Consider the following 20,099-nt stretch of genomic DNA (forward strand, 5'->3'; position numbering starts at 1 on the left):
GGCACGGAGGGATTTTGGGAGCTGGTGTCTCTCTTTACCCATGTGTAGCAAATCATAAAGAGACATAAACCTCTTGCAAACTAAAACCAGACTGACAGCACCTAGCAATGTCTTCAAACTAGCCTGGCTGAGTCCTTAATCTATAGCTGTCATCTGTAACTTTATTGAACTTTATTGAACTGCTAGGACAATCCTGGGATTTCCAACCCTATGGAACCATTCCCAGGTAAATAAGCTCTGTATGTCATCACGTTTCCACCCCAATAATGTGTCCAAACTTTAAAAGTTGCCAGCATTAAACTAGGGCCGATGAAGCTGCAGCAGAATTTGGCTCTCTACAGCATGGCTTAGTTTAATGAATATCCCAGCACTTGTTTCACACAGGTACTGAGGACTTTCATTGGCCTTTTTTTTATAAACCCATTCTTCAGGGTTCTTGAAAATACATTTAAAGACAGAATATTTATATTATATAGAGTTTTGTTACAAATTTCTAATTTTAACTCTATAGAAATAGTAACCAGACCATTTTTCAATGTTTAGGGAACCTGTATGAATGCGTTTCATGTGAAAACACCAGTTCTCAGTGGTTTACCATCTAATATCTGCTGCAGGCGAGGCAAAGATTTCACAGTGCAGGAAGGCGCTGTAACCCACAACTGTGGCATAGTTCTCACCATCCGAGGTCAGAATTAAGGGAGCAATATCTGCAGAAGAGAAGGCAAAATGAGCAGCACAGCTTTTCAGAACTGGGGATATAAATACTGTCCCTGCATCACCCCCTTTTCCAGCAAAGGTCAAAGGTGTAGCCACTTAACGGGAATTTCACTGCCTTTTGGAACCAGCTGCATTGAGCAACTGAGCTATCTAAATTTCACTGACAAAATTAATAGTGGTTGAGTGCTGGACACATCAGAACATGAAACATCAATGTGCTCCAGGAGAGAAAACAGACCCACTTCTGCTTGCTCTAGAGACCTCCTTTATTAAATAAATTCCCATCGCTCCCTTTCTTCAAAGAATAGGCTGAGCATCACAACTGAAATTAAAGATTAACAATACACTTAATAATTCAAAAACAGAGTTGTGGTCATAATTCAGCCCCCGGTGGTTTTAGTACGTTTGAATGCAGAAGTTTTTAGGCCAATCACAACCATGTTTTAAAATAAAAAATATACCAAAGCTCATGAGCACTTATGCTAACCATATAATAATGCCCATGATAAGGCTCGTCACACTAGTTTGGGCAATGTATTTCTTAAAATCTGGGGCCAATACGAAAGGAAAATGACATGGTTAAAATCCTCCAAGCAGAATGGGACACTGCAATCAGACCTTTTCTCATGAACAGGAAAGGCCAGGAGGGCACTCACTGAGGACATTCACGTTGGCGCTGGCGAGGATGGTGCCGTGCTTGTTGCTGGCCTCGCACTGGTACACAGCACTGTCGTGGAGCTGAAGGTTGGTAAGGCTGATCTCTCTGGCAGAGATTCTCCCTCTGAAGGTCCTACCTGGAAACACCCAGACTATATCAGGAGATGTGAAAACACCGTGGGCTTGGAGTTCACACTCTTTCCTCACTGCTTGAAAGTGCTGGAAGTAGCTTTGGGAAGGAAGAAGCCCCTGGCTGTGGGGGTGCAGGGACCCCGTCTGGCTCAGGGAGGAACCCACCAAGCCCATGAGCACAGGGTGGGCTCTGGGCTCCCAGGGGTCAGCCAAGAACCTGCTCTGCATGTAACAGGGCTGATGGCAAGAAAGAGGGAAAATCCTTTCAAGACAGTAAAGTTAATGGATCTGGGAAGCAAACTGCAAGTTTTTGATGGCTTATGAAGCTTCTGCAAGTGTCAAGAAGAAAGTAAATTTTCACGTATAAGCATGAAGAAATCACATATATGCTACATGGCAATTTCAGGTCTTAGCATACAGAGAATTTATAGCCTCACAGAATGTATCTATATCTTGGACTAAGTATTTACTAATTACTTATTTACTGAAAATTTTTAAATATGAAACCTTAGCAGGTGTCAAAGGTCTTTCTATTCATTGAGACTTTACCTCTTATATCCAGATTAGCAGTGATTGCTCTTTTACTAATGACTTATTTACTGAAAAATTTTAAATATAAAACCTTAGCAGATGTCAAAGGTCTTTCTATTCACTGAGACTTTACCTCTTATATCCAGATTAGCAGTGATTGCTCTTTTTCCAACAGAGTTTGCAGCCCAGCAAGCATACGATCCTGAGTCTTCTTTCTTTGTTTCTTTGATCTCTAGGGTGCCATTCTTATTTAGCTCATAGCGTAACGTTGAAAGTGGCTCTATGCTGTCATCCTTAGTCCTAAAGAAGATAATAAGAGTCATGGTTTATTTCTGGGGCTGCAGGAACAGTTTTTGCATGGTTAGCAGATATCGCAGGGCACGGAGGGATTTTGGGAGCTGGTGTCTCTCTTTACCCATGTGTAGCAAATCATAAAGAGACATAAACCTCTTGCAAACTAAAACCAGACTGACAGCACCTAGCAATGTCTTCAAACTAGCCTGGCTGAGTCCTTAATCTATAGCTGTCATCTGTAACTTTATTGAACTTTATTGAACTGCTAGGACAATCCTGGGATTTCCAACCCTATGGAACCATTCCCAGGTAAATAAGCTCTGTATGTCATCACGTTTCCACCCCAATAATGTGTCCAAACTTTAAAAGTTGCCAGCATTAAACTAGGGCCGATGAAGCTGCAGCAGAATTTGGCTCTCTACAGCATGGCTTAGTTTAAGTAAATAAGCTCTGTATGTCATCACGTTTCCACCCCAATAATGTGTCCAAACTTTAAAAGTTGCCAGCATTAAACTAGGGCCGTTTCACGTATAAGCATGAAGAAATCACATATATGCTACATGGCAATTTCAGGTCTTAGCATACAGAGAATTTATAGCCTCACAGAATGTATCTATATCTTGGACTAAGTATTTACTAATTACTTATTTACTGAAAATTTTTAAATATGAAACCTTAGCAGGTGTCAAAGGTCTTTCTATTCATTGAGACTTTACCTCTTATATCCAGATTAGCAGTGATTGCTCTTTTTCCAACAGAGTTTGCAGCCCAGCAAGCATACGATCCTGAGTCTTCTTTCTTTGTTTGTTTGATCTCTAGGGTGCCATTCTTATTTAGCTCATAGCGTAACGTTGAAAGTGGCTCTATGCTGTCATCCTTAGTCCTAAAGAAGATAATAAGAGTCATGGTTTATTTCTGGGGCTGCAGGAACTGTTATTGCATGGTTAGCAGATATCACAGGGCACAGAGGAATTTGGGGAGCTGGTGTCTCTCTTTACCCATGTGTAGCAAATCGTAAAGGGACATAAGCCTCTTGCAAACTAAAACCAGACTGACAGCACCTAGCAAGGTCTTCAAACTAGGCTGGCTGAGTCCTTAATCTATAGCTGTCATCTGTAACTTTATTGAACTTGTCAAGTGCTAGGACAATCCTGTGATTTCCAACCCTATGGAACCATTCCCAGGTAAATAAACTCCGTATGTCATCACGTTTCCACCTCAATAATGTGTCCAAACTTTAAAAGTTGCCAGCATTAAACTAGGGCTGATGAAACTGCAGGAGGATTTGGCTCTCTACAGCATGGCTTAGTTTAATGAATATCCCAGCACTTGTTTCACACAGGTACTGAGGACTTTCATTGGCCTTTTTTTATAAACCCATTCTTCAGGGTTCTTGAAAATACATTTAAACACAGAATATTTATATTATATACAGTTTTGTTACAAATTTCTAATTTTAACTTTATAAAAATAGTAACCAGACCATTTTTCAATGTTTAGGGAACCTGTATGAATGTGTTTACCATCTAATATCTGCTGAGACAGAATATTTATATTATATAGAGTTTTGTTACAAATTTCTAATTTTAACTCTATAGAAATAGTAACCAGACCATTTTTCAATGTTTAGGGAACCTGTATGAATGTGTTTACCATCTAATATCTGCTGCAGGCGAGGCAAAGATTTCACAGTGCAGGAAGGCGCTGTAACCCACAACTGTGGCATAGTTCTCACCGTCCGAGGTCAGAATTAAGGGAGCAATATCTGCAGAAGAGAAGGCAAAATGAGCAGCACAGCTTTTCAGAACTGGTGATGAAACTGCAGGAGGATTTGGCTCTCTACAGCATGGCTTAGTTTAATGAATATCCCAGCACTTGTTTCACACAGGTACTGAGGACTTTCATTGGCCTTTTTTTATAAACCCATTCTTCAGGGTTCTTGAAAATACATTTAAACACAGAATATTTATATTATATACAGTTTTGTTACAAATTTCTAATTTTAACTTTATAAAAATAGTAACCAGACCATTTTTCAATGTTTAGGGAACCTGTATGAATGTGTTTACCATCTAATATCTGCTGCAGGCGAGGCAAAGATTTCACAGTGCAGGAAGGCGCTGTAACCCACAACTGTGGCATAGTTCTCACCGTCCGAGGTCAGAATTAAGGGAGCAATATCTGCAGAAGAGAAGGCAAAATGAGCAGCACAGCTTTTCAGAACTGGGGATATAAATACTGCCCCTGCATCACCCCCTTTTCCAGCAAAGGTCAAAGGTGTAGCCACTTAACGGGAATTTCACTGCCTTTTGGAACCAGCTGCATTGAGCAACTGAGCTATCTAAATTTCACTGACAAAATTAATAGTGGTTGAGTGCTGGACACATCAGAACATGAAACATCAATGTGCTCCAGGAGAGAAAACAGACCCAGTTCGGCTTGCTCTAGAGACCTCCTTTATTAAATAAATTCCCATCACTCCCTTTCTTCAAAGAATAGGCTGAGCATCACAACTGAAATTAAAGATTAACAATACACTTAATAATTCAAAAACAGAGTTGTGGTCATAATTCAGCCCCCGGTGGTTTTAGTACGTTTGAATGCAGAAGTTTTTAGGCCAATCACAACCATGTTTTAAAATAAAAAATATACCAAAGCTCATGAGCACTTATGCTAACCATATAATAATGCCCATGATAAGGCTCGTCACACTAGTTTGGGCAATGTATTTCTTAAAATCTGGGGCCAATACGAAAGGAAAATGACATGGTTAAAATCCTCCAAGCAGAATGGGACACTGCAATCAGACCTTTTCTCATGAACAGGAAAGGCCAGGAGGGCACTCACTGAGGACATTCACGTTGGCGCTGGCGAGGATGGTGCCGTGCTTGTTGCTGGCCTCACACTGGTACACAGCACTGTCGTGGAGCTGAAGGTTGGTAAGGCTGATCTCTCTGGCAGAGATTCTCCCTCTGAAGGTCCTACCTGGAAACACCCAGACTATATCAGGAGATGTGAAAACACCGTGGGCTTGGAGTTCACACTCTTTCCTCACTGCTTGAAAGTCAATACCTGAAGGGTGCCTATAGAAGAGCTGGGGAGGGACTCTTTGCCAGGAAGGGTAATGATAGGACAAGGGGAAACGGTTTTAAATTGGAAGAAAAAAGATTCAGATTAGATCTCAGGAAGAAATTTTTTACTCTGAGGGTGGTGAGACACTGGAACAGGTTGCCCAGGGAAGTTGTGGCTGCCCCATCCCTGGAAGTGTTCAAGGCCAGGCTGGATGGGGCCTTGAGCAACCTGGTCTGGTGGGAGGTGTCCCTGCCCATGGCAGGGGGGTTGGAACTCGATGATCTTTGAGGTCCCTTCCAACCCAAACCATTCTATGATTCTATGATAAGTTGTGGAGTCATATAAAGGTTTGGGTGGGAAGGGATTCTCTTCAAGATCACATTCAAGCATTAGCTTTTTTTAATAAAGATTAATTCATGTCTAAATAGATGCCATGTAAAGGTTTGGGTGGGAAGGGACTCTCTTCAAGATCGCATTCAAGCATTAGCTTTTTTTAATAAATAAAGATTAATTCATGTCTAAATAGATGCCAAACCATCAGTCGATGCGTTACGATTTGTGTGTTCCCTCTAACTGTGTGCAACACAGTTACATCCCACCCAGCCACCACCTAAAGGAGGACCCTGGACCTTGCACTTACTGTCGATGGGCATCCCGTTAAGTTTCCACTGAATGGTTGGCTCTGGGTTGCCGATGGCTTCACACAGCAGCACAAGATTTGTCCCCACACTGTAAACACCACCTTCGGGCTCCTTTATCCACCGAGGAGGCTCTGTAATGAGGGGACACAGCAGGTATGAGGTGCCACAGCGTGGACATGTCTAACTCTTGCTATTGCTATGGTCCTCCAGGAGATGGCAAACGTGGCCAACAGTTCCCAGCCAGCTCCTCACAGCCTATTGTGCAGCTGTATTGTACTTCTTGCAAAGTGATGTTACAAAAGGTAAAATCAGCATTAGCACCCACTAAATCCCGTCCTTCAGACTTTGTGGAGTGTCAGGGAGAGAGTGTAGGGAATGGGCAGTGTTTATCCAACTGGAAAGCAACTGCAGAGCAGATGGAAGGTGAGAGGCTGGGCAAGGAGGTTGGCATTTTCACACGCACCCTCAGGCAGGAGACTGTGGTCTCTAAAATGAGGTGGGACTGTTTCAGCATCTCAAACAAGATGCAAATATCCATCCAGCTCAAATCCCCCTCACTAGGCAGGAGCAAATGGCTTCCACCAACTTGCCCAGGAGCGGCCGGAGGGCAGAGTATGGTGATGCAGCGAAGGTCCACACCGGGGTTCAGCACCTCCATCTGCTCATCTAAGCATGATGATTTTCAATATTCTGGTTTTCCATCACGTATTCAGCTCAGAGGCTGATCTGTAACATATTTAGGAATGACGAAACCTTCTTTCCCCACCGGGAATGAGAGAACCATCATCCTGAGGAGCGCTCCAGAAAGGCTGTCCACAGGGTGGTGGCAGAGGAGCAGCAGTGTGCTGCTGCATTCCCTCTGCTCTCCTCTTTCCCAGCACTGCCAGCTAAACTGGGGAAGCTCTGGGGAAACCCTCTCCTCTGCAGAGCAGCCCCTGAGCATCAGGTACCCAAACATCATTGAAAAAACACAACCATAAGAGAGAAAAGGGAATTAAGGGGGGGGAAAAAGCATTAATCTGATGAACGCTTTGTTCTCTGCCTACCCATCAGTGAGCAGCATCAATCCAAAACACAGCCTTGAATTCATCATTATCTCTTCCTGAGAGGCAACAAACTTCCAAATTTTAATTCCAGATCTGACACTACCTCTTCTGCCTGTGCTGGGTAGATCACTGGGCCTCTTCCCCTATTTGAAAAAGATGAGCTAATGTATGGGAAACATGAGGATTCATTAGCTAATGCTCGTAAAACGCTTTGAAGATTAACAGAGCTGTTGCCTGGTAATACATCTCCAGATGTTATCAGTGTGATATGCTAAAACAAAGCCTTATTGCTCATATTCACACAGATATATCAAAAGAACCCCACACCCCTGAAGTGTGATACACAAGACCTTCTCCACAAAGTCCACCATTTTCACAGCAAAGCACCTGTGAAGAGTGTTAAGTCACAGCCAAAGACTGCAGTAAAAATCAAAACACTCAAGCTTATCTGAAACGAAAACAGCTTTGCATTTCCTTCACATAGTAGAGATTTCTTCCACCTCCTTCCTGACTGCAGCCCTGGTTGCCCTCCCAGAGTGTGGTGTGTGACGTGACCACACTTGTTATGCTTCCTTCTATCTGCCTCCAGGAAAAAAACTCTGCAAGCATCAAAATATTTTGGTTTTGCAGACCATTTTCCTTCTCTCTCTCTCTCATATACGTAATGCTTTCATCAGGAAAAGACAGGTCAAAGGCATGGAGGTGAAAAAGCTTGTAACAGCCCTAATTTGTTGTTTTGTTTTGGTTATTTTTTCCCCCTCTAGGTCTGCCATGAACACAGTGCTTGAGACAGGCTGTTTCCTTGTTTTGGAGGAGGTGAGATACCAAGCACAGACTGAATACAAACCACCTGATGGATCCCTTCCTATTTTCAGCTGTGTGTACACAGTTTGCTGCAGACACACTACACCACTGCTCTCCTTTCTCAGCCTGAGAATTGCTGTGGTTGCCCCAAGAAAATGCTGCAGCTGTGAAGCCACAGGCAATGAGATTTTGCCAAGTAGGAAATAGAATTTCACAGAAAGGCTGAAGAAACTCTTTTCTGTGTGGCAGACATGCTATATTACTTATGAGTATATAAAAGATAAGAATAAAAAAATATACACATTTTTTAGCAACTACAAAAAAAAAAAAAAGTGGTTGCATGGTCAAATAGTTAATCCCTGTGAGTAATATAGTATGGCAAGTATTTCACTTCATAATATATTCTTCTTGGTAAGAGTCATAAATGTGGGGGTCCTGATTAAGTGATTTGTATCTTTAAGGAGATATAACGGCAGGATCAAAAATAAAAGGGATTTAAAATGGGCATCTAGTCCATCCTTCTGCGACAGAGCAGGATCGTCTACACCTAAAACACCCCCGATGGATCCAAACCTTCCCCTCAGTCTCTCATGCTGTCAGCGGCAGCACTTACACTCTTCCCCATGACTAGAACAAATTTCTAACATCTAACCAACTTCTGCCTTGCTGCAATTTGAGTCTATTATGTCTTACATTATCCCCAGGGAACTTTGTGAAGAAATTTCAGTTCATCTGAAGGCTGTTATGCATTCTCCAGATCTAGTCTTTCCCAAATTAAACATATCTATCTCTTTTCTTTGCTCAAATGCCATGTTTTTGAGCCCTGTGACTACTCTTGCTGCTTTCTCCTGAACTGTCTTGAGTTAACCCCAGCCTGGATGAGCTGCACAATGTAAAACTGGTTACGTTTTGTGAAGTCTTATCAGTTCTCTCTTACAACAGTTTTCTTTATACTTTCCAGGATGATTTTTGCTTTTTCTGCAAGACTGGTATTTCCAAGCCGCGTTCAGCTTGTGATCCAGTATATCCTCCAGACTAGTCTAACCAGACATTCTCCATCCTGTGCTTATGAAGCCAATTAGTGCTGCCCGATGAGAATTGCTTTGCACTTGTGCTTACTGAAGCCCATCCTTTTTATTCCAGACCATTTTCCCAATTTGTCAAGATCATTTCAAATTCTCCTCACGTCTACACAAGGGCTGGCAATCCATCCCACTTTGGGGGCATCATCGGCAGCTTTGGCTGCACTCACCACCTTGGGGTCTGCATCCCCATTGAAGCAGTTTTCCAGTGAAACACAGAACTACACTTTGAGCCTGATTAAAATAACCAGCAAATTTCTGCCTCACATTAGTTTCATCTATTTTATTTTTCTCTAGCTGAGTAATGAAAGTATTACGAGACTTAACTGCAAAGGCCCTTAGCTATTTTATCATTACTATAATTAATCATTATATTGTAATAATTATTTCTATGAAACACAGCCTAGGAGCCTCAGTCAAGATCAAGGTACCACGAGATCAGGCGCTGTGATAGTGGCAAGATTTTGAGGTTATATGTACATTTTCTGCTGGGTTTGGGGGATTATATACAATCACCAAATAAACAAACATTTGAAGTCAAGACAATTTGTGGCCTTGCATCATTTTGGGTTTTTTTTTGTTTTTTTAATAAATCTCTCTCATTCTGATAACAACAATGGGGATTTTGTGCCTTTTCCAATGTTCCAGGCTACATCTTTCCTTGCACAGAGAGATTAAAATGCTCAAACAGTCAAGCAATTTGCTAGCTGAATATTTTCATATGCTTGGAAATAATTGCCTGAATCTTTGCCCTCGGACTACTGTAGGATTAGTAAGTGGGCTGCATGCAAATATCATTAATTAAGACTCTTATTTAGAAGGTTGGGATATTGGTTTGAGATCCTCAAATACCAGAAAGAAGAACAGAAAATGTGACACAGTGTAGAAACGACAGCAAAACCCTGATTTATAGACCAGCACTAGATTGAGGATGGTTGGCGGTTAATAACCATGATAATTTTTCTTCCATCTTTAATTTTCTTCTCCTTGCCTACATCCTTTGAGAAGGGCCTGTCAGGTGCGAGGATGCCCTACGTCAGCATAACCTCCCTGAAACCACTGAAATTAATGCTCCTTTCCACCAACTCGAGATCTGCCCTTGAGTGCTCACACAGGAGCTGCTGCAAGAATGATGAACAGGCCCATCTCTGATTAATGGTAGTGACATTTGCTGGTTTAGAAATCCTAGAAGAAGACAGTGTTTGGGCTCAATTTTACCTTGATACCCTGCTTGTGAGGTGACTCCTAATAGGAAGTATTCCTGCTGGTGACAGCAGCCAACATTAGTTACACATACAGAAAATGAATTAAATAACAATGGCAAAAGCATTTTTTATGTTGCAATGGCTAGGGTGGGATTATTTCCTTCCCCCCTTTTTTTTCTTAAAGTACTTGTTTGCTAATGAGCAGGAACAACAATTTGCCGGAAAGCTTTCCTCCCTCTAGAGACCGGGGGGAAAAAAGGGGGTCAATATTCTGAACTGCTTAATTAATGTTACTTCTCTGGTATTTTATTTTTTTGCAGCTCCTGCAATTTCTTTGAAGGATTCGATTTTTACAGCCGAGAAAATCATAGCCAGATTGTTAAAATATTCAGCTACAGCAGAGATGCTCCAAACCATCTGGAACGATTTCTAGGAGTCAGCACTTCCCTTCCATCGCAGCTGAAGACTTGCCATGCCCTGGTACCCCCCCTCTGCCACACTTCCAGGAAGAGAAAGAAGACTGCAAGACACAAGGTTGTGTCAAGCGAATGGGGATGATTCATCACAGACTGGGAGAAAAGGCTTTTCCTCAGCTGAGGAGTAAATACAGAGCAGGTAGCTGAAAGCCCCTTTGCTCCCTGTGACCACAGACTGAGAAGAAGCCCAGATAAAAATGAAGCAGTTGGCAGACTCCGACAGTTTAATACTGCCTGGGATTTTTATTTTTTTTTAACGCTGCAGAGCAGAGGCTGGTGCATTTTTCATCAGTAAAGAGAAAATGTTTTCAGCCAGTTTTTCAGCTGTGCTTCAGGATTCTCATTTAGCAGCTATTTGTGGGCAGCATCGCTGAAAGAGCTGCAGCGGCAGAGATGGTTCTGCAGGGCTCCTTCATCTCTCCTGAATCGCACTGGAGTTCTGCTCTGCTCCTGGAAGGAGCTTCTGCCCCTACCTCGTGTGAAGGGCTCACACCTTCAGGATCTGGGGGTTAGGAGAAGAGAGAAAGGGATGCAGGGGCTGTAGAAACCACTCTTAGCTCAGGTTGTCCCTATACAAAAATGATAGTTGTGGAAGTTGTGGATGCCCCATCCCTGGAAGTGTTCAAGGCCAGGCTGGATGTGGCCTTGAGCAACCTGCTCTAGTGGGAGGTGTCCCTGCCCAGGGCAGGGGGGTTGGAACTCCATGATCCTTGAGGTCCCTTCCAACCCAAACCATTCTATGATTCTATGATAGCAAGAGCTCACGTGAAGGAGGGGAAGAGAGGGGTGGTACCATGTTTGCTCACTCCATTTTCACAGTCCTCCCTAGGCACTGACTTTTGATGGAAGCCAAAGAAAGGAAATTGAGCTAAATGTACCTCTGCTCTGACCCAGTATAGCCATTTTCACACTCTTTAAGAGCAAGCAGAATAATTAGATCTTTTGGTCTGACATTCAGATTAACGCAAGACATTTTATCAATATCTCTGCTTGCCTAGCATCTTTGGAGGATTGGATCTGCTCACATATTTATGCTCCTGTTCACCACTGTGCAGAGCCTTCATGGTTCAGGGAAAAAAATGCATTCTTTCTTTCTCTTTCTTTCTTTAAAAAGGTGTTACTCTACACAAGCTTCCCAAAACTATAAGGTGGATCCTTGGCTAGCATAAATTGATAGAGTTGGTTGAATTTATGCATTACACCAAGTGATATTAGTAAAGGTCCCTATTCACTACCCTTTGACCACCTCTCTGTTCAAAACCAGTAAGTTTAGTAAAGTGTACTCAGCACCTTCCACGTGAACGTGGAACTCGTGCTTGGCTCTCCCCATGGGGTTGCTTGCCGTGCACTGGTATGTTCCTTCATCGGCTGCAGTCACTTGCTCTATCTTCAATATCTTCCCAAAATTTTCTGTTTCTGGTTCGTCCTTGGGCAAGTTCCCAGTGAGCTTGACCCAGCTTAGATGAGGAGTTGGGCTAAGAGAAAAGGAAACAAAAAATAAAAATTGTTTTGAGTTGAATGAATACTAGGCTGCTGTATTGTTTCATGTTAGCATAGACTTCGTACAGTCATCCAATCATTATGGTGGGAAGAGACCTTTAAGATGATCAAGTCCAACCATTAACCTACCACTAAACCATGTCTATGCTAAGTTTTCAGTCATTTGAGCCCTTTTAAAGCACTGGGGCTACAGTATGGGTTATAGTACAAACTACAACTAGTCTATAATTAATCTTGATTTGAAGGCTCCCTATGAATAGGTTCTTCACAGCCAACACCAGGCCATGGCAGGAGGCTGCATTCCTTGTCCACGTATTGGCATGGGCTGTGGGAGAGGGAGCAGAGCTCATTCCTTCCTACTCCAAAAGGGCACCTGAGGACAGACAAGGAGGTAAAGACTTTATTACAGTGACTTCACTCAGTGCCCTGCCTGGTTAGAATGGTGGCCAACCATTGGAGATGGCTGAAAATGCTCCTTACACGTTTTTAGAAAGCAAATGGCAGCGACACAGAAATTCGGGACAGACTGTTGTCTGCACATTCCCAGCTGGGCTTCGCGACCCCGACACCGTACACGACGCACATACACAGTGTCATATCTGCTTACTCTCGTGTCCATCTGTTATTGTGGCAAAATGCCCGGGCACAAGCTACTCAAAGCCCCAGGTACCAAGAAATTACGGTTTTCCACGAGCAGTGAGCACAACTGTGCAAATATCCAATTATTTCCTGCAAGAGTCCTTGTCCTGCTCCTGTACCAAAGTCAGACACTTGTGCTGCCGTGGTGTTGTATTGAGGCAATGCCCTCCTGACACTGTCATTGCTCGGATTATAAATCTTCAAAAATGACAGATTGGATATGTACTTAATTCCTTATTTGCAGTTGGCTGCCCCTGATCTAAGTTACTTGAAATCTGGCTCAGTCTATCCGCTTCCCTGGTTTGTGGACATTTGGTGGGATGGATTGGCAGAGATATAGGCAAAGCTGATAAATTTTCTGCTGAAAATGGGAATTTTAACAAATAAAAATATCATTTGGTTTGCTCTAACTTGCCTTTTTTTGAAGAGTTTCAGTGAAAAAGGTTTGTTTGGTGATCAAAGAAAGAAGTACTTTGTCTTCTTTCAAAAGTGACTACTTTAAAAAAAAAAACAACCTCACCCTTTCTCTTCAAAAAATAATGTAGAAAATTTTTCTTGGAAAATTTTGAATGAAACAAAAATATAACCTTTTAAAAACTTTTTTTCCAAATAAACACTGTCCCTTTTCGTCTTTCTCCTCTTGTACATGATATTAATCCTCGCACACGAAAATTTGCATTTGCATATTTCCAAGGTGATTTGCCTTATTTAGTACCTTGAAAACACTATAAACTCATAGCTCTGGACTTGTGGAGGTTTGTGCGCCTGTGAATTAGCTTGATGGGGAGTGAATTAGACAAGGAAGTGTTGCAACAGGGAACCAAAACTCTCTGCAGATACTTGGAGTGAATCCAACAGAGACAAGTAATTCACCCTCTCTCAGAAATGGCAACCAACTGCAGAGGCACAATCTTGCCAGCTCAAATGAGCAATGCCCTTTCAAGCCCGCATGGAAAACCAAAACACCCTAAACATGTTTGTTCAGGCAGATAAATACCCTGATTTTGGAATTTTATAGAGGGGATATAATTGCACAGCCTTTAATATGAGTTATCTATCTGCTCACCACAGTCTGCCTTCACAGACCTGCAGCTCTACCGTACAGCACAAGAAGACAATGATTTAAGTCTCCGTTCAACAGAAAGCTCTATCAGAGATAAACCAGACATGACTGTGCTTTCTTTGTGGGTTTAGTGGTTGGAGAGATTTTTGCTTTACCTATTTCTCTAGTGGCAGCTCTTCTGCGGCAGATTATTGCATCTACAAGCACACAGTAAAAATTGGAAAATTGGACCGAGGGCCAGGTGGGGCTTATGTCTGTCTGAGTTGCTGCAGCAGGAACAAGATCTGAGAGAGGCATTCACAGCTTCATTGTGGGGACTGCACTTAACATTCATTTAGCCATTCCCTTTCCTTCCTTACCCTTGTTCTGTCCTGTGTTATTTACAATAAGGGAAAAAATTGTCCTGATTTCCCATCAAATACCATCTACTTTAACTCTTCCCTTTATTATTACAGTCAGCAGCTCCTCACTGAGATACTCTGCTATGCTCTGTACAGCCAGATCCATGGGTAGAGCTTGAGTAGTGCTCTAACCTAAATGCTAATAGCAATAACAAGCTTGGGACACCCGCGCAGCACAAAGCACCAGAGGCATCCACAGGAACAGGCCCAAGCAGGAAACACGGGACTGGGACTAAATCTGAAATTAGCCCATTCCTGTTAGTTTTAGCAGGGTCAAATCAATACGGCTGCCTTCGGTTCATTATATTTTTACATAGTTGTGGACTCTGTTTCTTCACATACTGCTGTCATTGAGAACATGATGGAAAGAACATCCTTTGTATGGAAATTCTAGATGCTGGGGAACAAACCTGAGATCTTAGGAAAAATCCCGAGTACTTTTTGAGTGTTGAGCCAAAACTGAATTGGCAAAACTAGAAAAGAGACACTACAGGGTGTGAGCCAAACCGCAGAAGCTGAATTCTGAGGTTGTTTCATTTCTTTGTATTTCAAAAGTAAGATTACTGAAAAAAGTTCCATAATAGTTTTTTTTTTTTTTAAATATAATACTAAAAGAAATATAAATCAGTACTTACCATGATATGATTTTAATTGCTTCTTTATAAGCTACAGCAATAACAAACACATGAATGTTGCATACTAGCTCTGTGCTGCTTTACGAGAAGCATGCATAATTTAGAAAAAATCTGCATATAAGTTCAATTTAAAATTGTTTGGGCAGGTAGGTATATTCATTTGCAGTTGTATAATTTTTAATATAGCTTTTTCTTTGCTCAATTCTATTTCAAAAGCTGATTAAGTTTGTGCAGTATTGTGCATTACTCACAGCCCTTCAGCAATACATTCGAGGAGCAGGACACCTCCCTTGATGACAGTGACTGATGAGCTACTGCCAGCAGATTCAGGAGGGATCAGCAGTTTGGGTTTTCTCTCCTTGATGAAATTTGCTAAAAAATAAAATAAATAAGAGAAAAGTTAGATATAAAATCTTAGCACCTTTGCTTATCTTTCAATAATGCCACAAACATTTCTTCTGTCAGAAGGCTTCAGACATCAATTTGTAAATTTTGGTTTTTATTTATATGGTTTGAGACCAATCCAGGACTCTCCTGTTTCTCCTGCTCACAGAGAGAAGATGGCTACAGCAATAACCACAGGCAGCAGTACTGGTGAAAGCTCTGTCCCTGTGGTTTCATGTTTCCCATGCACGTGCCCTTTCTCTCATCTTCCTCAGCCACTCTTGCTACATTGGTCTTCTCCATTGCTGATCTTCTAGTGGGCACCACCTTTCTCAGCACCTCTCTTCTGCATTGATCCATCACCTTTTTGCATCTCAGATGAAACCTCATCTTTCCTGACTTGGATATCCCACAGAATTATCCTTCTTGCTACAATTATTAAATCTACAGTAATGGAGATACAATTTGTAAGGAAGACTGTTAAAATAATAAAACAAGATTGTCCTGCATTTGATTTCAACGGACCATTTGTTCCAGGCTGCCAAACAACGGTTTCATGATGAAATATGCACAGAGTTAAACGGCTACCCAGCTATCTCTATAATAACAATTAGCACAGTAATGAATAAGTCCCCAAATGGTACTAGTTCTTCAAAAATAGTCAGTTACGGATGATTTGGTAAAAGACCACATGCATCTCTCTGAACCATTTTCTATTTTTTTTTTTTTTTCCTCCCCTTGCTTTGTACTTCTCCAAATCTGTGTCACGAGTGCTCAGAGCTGCAGCACAACACTTTGGTGCCTCTGGATACGCTCGCACGTTTTCCATCTGCCCTCCACCTCCCCCTGCCAAAGGCAGGCCGTCCCCCCTTCCCCAGCAGTGACAGGAGTTCAGACATCTCTCCAAGGGAAAAAAAATCAGGTTTTGAGTAGCTGTGACTCCGCACAAGCCCTCCTTGTTCTGCTCACAGTGCTCAGCCTCCACGGGCCAAGGCTTGAGGACTGAGCAGCACTTCGAGCTCTCCATCCCAAAACACTTGAGGAGGAACCACTTTTCAAAAACTTCAGTGCTTGTGCAGCAAAATTACGTCTTTCAAGAGTTTCAAGCTGGGCATCTCAAAGAAGAGGCTTTCAGAAGTGATTTAATCAAATAAATCAGAGTCAAGAGCTACATGCAAAAATGGACTCTCATTTTTTAATATCTTAAACAAAATTAACTGGGTGGAGAGCTGCAGAAATAGCTTCTAGCTGCCTTCTGACTTCTCCACATTGTCTACATAAACCTCAGCAGAATATTTGCACGATGCTGCTCCACCAAGAGGGGGACACAAAGCGAGGGAAGATGGGGATCCCCAGGACAAGAAGCGCTTTATTGTGGTGAGTATCAGACAGGGCAACACATGGCCGAAGAGAACCACCTCCTGTCTACCCCTAGGAACAGGGGACAATCAACACAGAGCACCTAAAGCTCTGTAAATCCTCACCTTCAGCTCACCCTGGAGTAAGGCAACCCTTTAGACATGAATTGGGGGTTTCAAACTGTCGGTACCTAACGCCAGCATCTTCTTGACTGCCAGAGGGAGACCTGGAGCATCCAAGCTCAGGCTCCTGCTCTGAACTGATAACACGAGACACCCAGGACCTCAGCCTCCTTACTCACATCACATTATGAAAGGTGAATGTTATTTTCTTGAGTAGGAAAACTACCTCTTTGTTGAAAACCTTTCAGATTTCTGTCAGAAAGTACAAGATGAGCAAATTGTACTCCACGGATCACTTAAATCCATCCTAATGCAATAAAAAGGCTTTTGTGATTATTTTTTTTTTCCTTTTTCCTTAGCAGCAGCTCACATTTCATCTCAGCTGGTAGATTCTTAGTTTAAAGGCTAAATAACAAATGCATTCAACTCACCCTTAGTAACTGCAGCGTTAGGTGAGCCTGAGTCATTAGCATGCTTAACTGAAATAAATAAAAGTGACAACCAAACACAAACATGCACAGTTGATACAGAATCAAAAGAAACAATAAATCAAGCAAAACAAAACAATGCCCCCAATTTCTGCCATAAGAGAAAGAAAAAAACCAAAAAATATAAAGCAACAGATGAACAATGAATATCTGAAAATACAAACAAGAATCCTTTAAAGATATGTATTATTCTGCAAAATACTTCATGACTGATATAATCATCATTTCACCCTAGCTACCTAGTGTAATAAAAAAATCACTAAACCCTAAGTATCCACTATAAAGAAATTTTATTAAATTTATCCAGTCTCTATTTTTTTCTGATTGTCTAAATTTTCACATGTAGGTTTTTTTACACAGTCCCTCAACAGGGACTCGGTACGGGAAGGAGTGGGAAGTCTCAAGCTATGGAGAGCAACATTTCATTTTGATATTTTTCTCACCATTATTACCCCAAGATATGGTTTAAGCAAGTATTAAGATACACAAAGCCACTATTAATCCTTTATCTTTTTATCCCAACAGCAAAACTCTCAAAATCATATATTAAATATTGGGTTTTCATTCATGAAGAAAAATCTCCTTGGCTTTCTGGGCTGCATAAGCCCGAAAGGTCAGAAGTATTAGCAAAACAGAAGACTGATATTAAGGGCACAGGCAGCCTCAGCGAGTGGTACAAGTGATACCAGAAACTATTACAGCCAAAAGAGATTCAAGCAAAGCAGGATGTATCTCCAGCTGGTATAAGCTGCCTTAGTTCCAGTGGCTTCTGTCAGGCTTTGCTGATTTAATGCAGCTGAGAGCGTGCCCTAGAAGGCTGTTGTTTGGGTTTGGTTTGCATTTTTTTCTTGGATATTTGTATTCTTTTCCTCTGTTTCTAACCCTGCTACCGTACACCCCTTGCATTCATGGGACAGCAAAGCCCACACACCCCGGTGAGAATGCAGGGGCAGTACCTGAAACCATCTTTTGTACAAAACCCTTGGAGACTACAGGAATACAGAGATGTTTAAGTAAATGAATAAATAAATAAATAAATAAATAAAACCTGATGTTCCCTACAGGACACTTCTATAATGAAATGGAAAACACCTCTTGTGTCACTACTGATGCTCAAGGCAGCTCGCAAAGACCTGGAAAGCCCTGGCTGCCTGTCCTGCTGTCTTGGACCACCACAGAAGTCACTGCTGGGGAGATCCAAAAATGGGTCTAGAGGGCTTGCTGCTAAACACCAGCCCATTTTCTCCTTGAAGAAAGAAGGGCCAGTGGTGCCTCCTTTATCTTAACACATGGTAAAGGCAAAGGCAAAGAAGTCTCCACAGCAGAGCCTTGGGCACAGTTCCCTCACCACTCCTTGGCAGGAGGAGAGTGAGAAGCTCTAAGCAGTTCCCTAACATCACCCTGACCAAACCAGGCCTGCACCCAGGGAGGAGGTGGCCACAGAAAGTCCTCAAGACCCAGTGACCCACTGGACTGCAAGAGAAGCACATTTTCCTAATGCATCATTAGCTTTCACCAGGCGGAGAAAGGGAGGAAAAATGGGGCGTTTTTTGGGACCCAGCAGCTGCAAAAAGCTTTTATCAGTTGAGTTTAGCCCTTAGAGTAAGGTTAATAATGCAGGAATAAGCTCAGTAACATGCATTTTCTTCAGAGAGAATCACATCAGAGACACAGGGCACACATCTGCATTCGCTGATGCCTAGGGAGCTAAAAAAGAGAAAAAAACAAACCAACAGAAACCAAGAAACTGCTCATCCACAGACTTACAACGGGAAACCTTCAGCGTCATTGGCATTTTCTGAACAATCGTCCTCAGTCTTGGAAACGCTGCAAAGCAACAATAATCACTTCGACTGTCATTTTCTTCCACGTTTGCAAAGTAGAGATCTCCCTTAAGGCTCATGGAGACCCTTTCATCTTGCGGAATGTGCTGCAAATCTAGCAAGAAAAAATAATTATGATATGGTAATGATACAGAGCTGTTTCACCAATATGACTACTAATGCTCTCCTGTCATATGTTGGCTTCCAGATAGAGAATGTAACTTTGACAAGAAAGAAGCAGAAGACCCAGCATAACCAATGGGTTATTTACCAATATTCAATGGATGATATTATATATCAATATACCAATATTATAATGGATGATAAATATTTTTGATGTATAATAATATGTTTATACATAAGAAAAATATTGATAATTAGAAATACTCAGTGCAAAGTTTCTGTTCTGGTCAAAGGCAATTTCCAGCACCTCTCCCTGATAAAAAGGCCTGTAATGATGACATGGAGGTCACCATTTACAGATGTCCCCCACGGCCAGTCTCCCGAGCACTTGGCTTTTCTGTAGATACAGATTAAAGCAGGGGAGTGTTGGGATGAACTACGGCTGCTGCACTGTCTCCTTCTTGATGCAGCCAAACACAGGTCTGTGCTAAATACGTGTGTCAGGAGTCGAGAGGCTGCCGTATAAGATCAGAGGTTTCATCTGGCACCCTGTCTCTGCAAGTTCTTGGTCAGCATCAGAAACCAACCTGTCATGTCATGGAGGTAACCACAGTTACTCTGCCTCCCAAGAGCCAGAAACCCCTGCAGAACACACAGCTGAAGAACAACACGACAGAAACCCGCAAGGAATTAATTATACATACCTGACAGATTATTTTTTTCCTTAGTATCATAAATCAACCATTAGTTTATGAAAAGAGGAAAATAGTGATGATCGAAATAATATATTGATGCATTTTATCCTCTCTGCTGTAAATGCAGTAGTCCTCATTACTGGTAGACTCATTTCCTGATATGTAAGCTTTCTGATATCTCATGTTTAATCATGTGTTGTGTCAACACAC

General features: G+C 42.0%; 1 protein-coding gene across 1 annotated transcript in view; it reads right to left on the bottom strand.

The window, feature by feature from the left end:
- Positions 1-20,099, bottom strand: part of CHL1 (cell adhesion molecule L1-like) — a 97,265-nt gene that overhangs the window by 31,433 nt on the left and 45,733 nt on the right. Inside the window, exons 6-13 of the mRNA XM_014946790.1 lie at positions 19,016-19,186; positions 17,192-17,239; positions 15,147-15,267; positions 11,948-12,132; positions 6,044-6,175; positions 5,179-5,316; positions 4,401-4,512; positions 3,048-3,214 (exon numbers count right to left, since the gene is read on the bottom strand). Of these exons, the coding sequence (XP_014802276.1) occupies positions 3,048-3,214; positions 4,401-4,512; positions 5,179-5,316; positions 6,044-6,175; positions 11,948-12,132; positions 15,147-15,267; positions 17,192-17,239; positions 19,016-19,186 (1,074 nt within the window). The remainder of the gene's footprint in view (positions 1-3,047; positions 3,215-4,400; positions 4,513-5,178; positions 5,317-6,043; positions 6,176-11,947; positions 12,133-15,146; positions 15,268-17,191; positions 17,240-19,015; positions 19,187-20,099) is intronic.

Source organism: Calidris pugnax, unplaced genomic scaffold, assembly GCF_001431845.1.
Source record: "Calidris pugnax isolate Ruff unplaced genomic scaffold, ASM143184v1 scaffold81, whole genome shotgun sequence".
Lineage (NCBI taxonomy): Eukaryota > Metazoa > Chordata > Aves > Charadriiformes > Scolopacidae > Calidris > Calidris pugnax.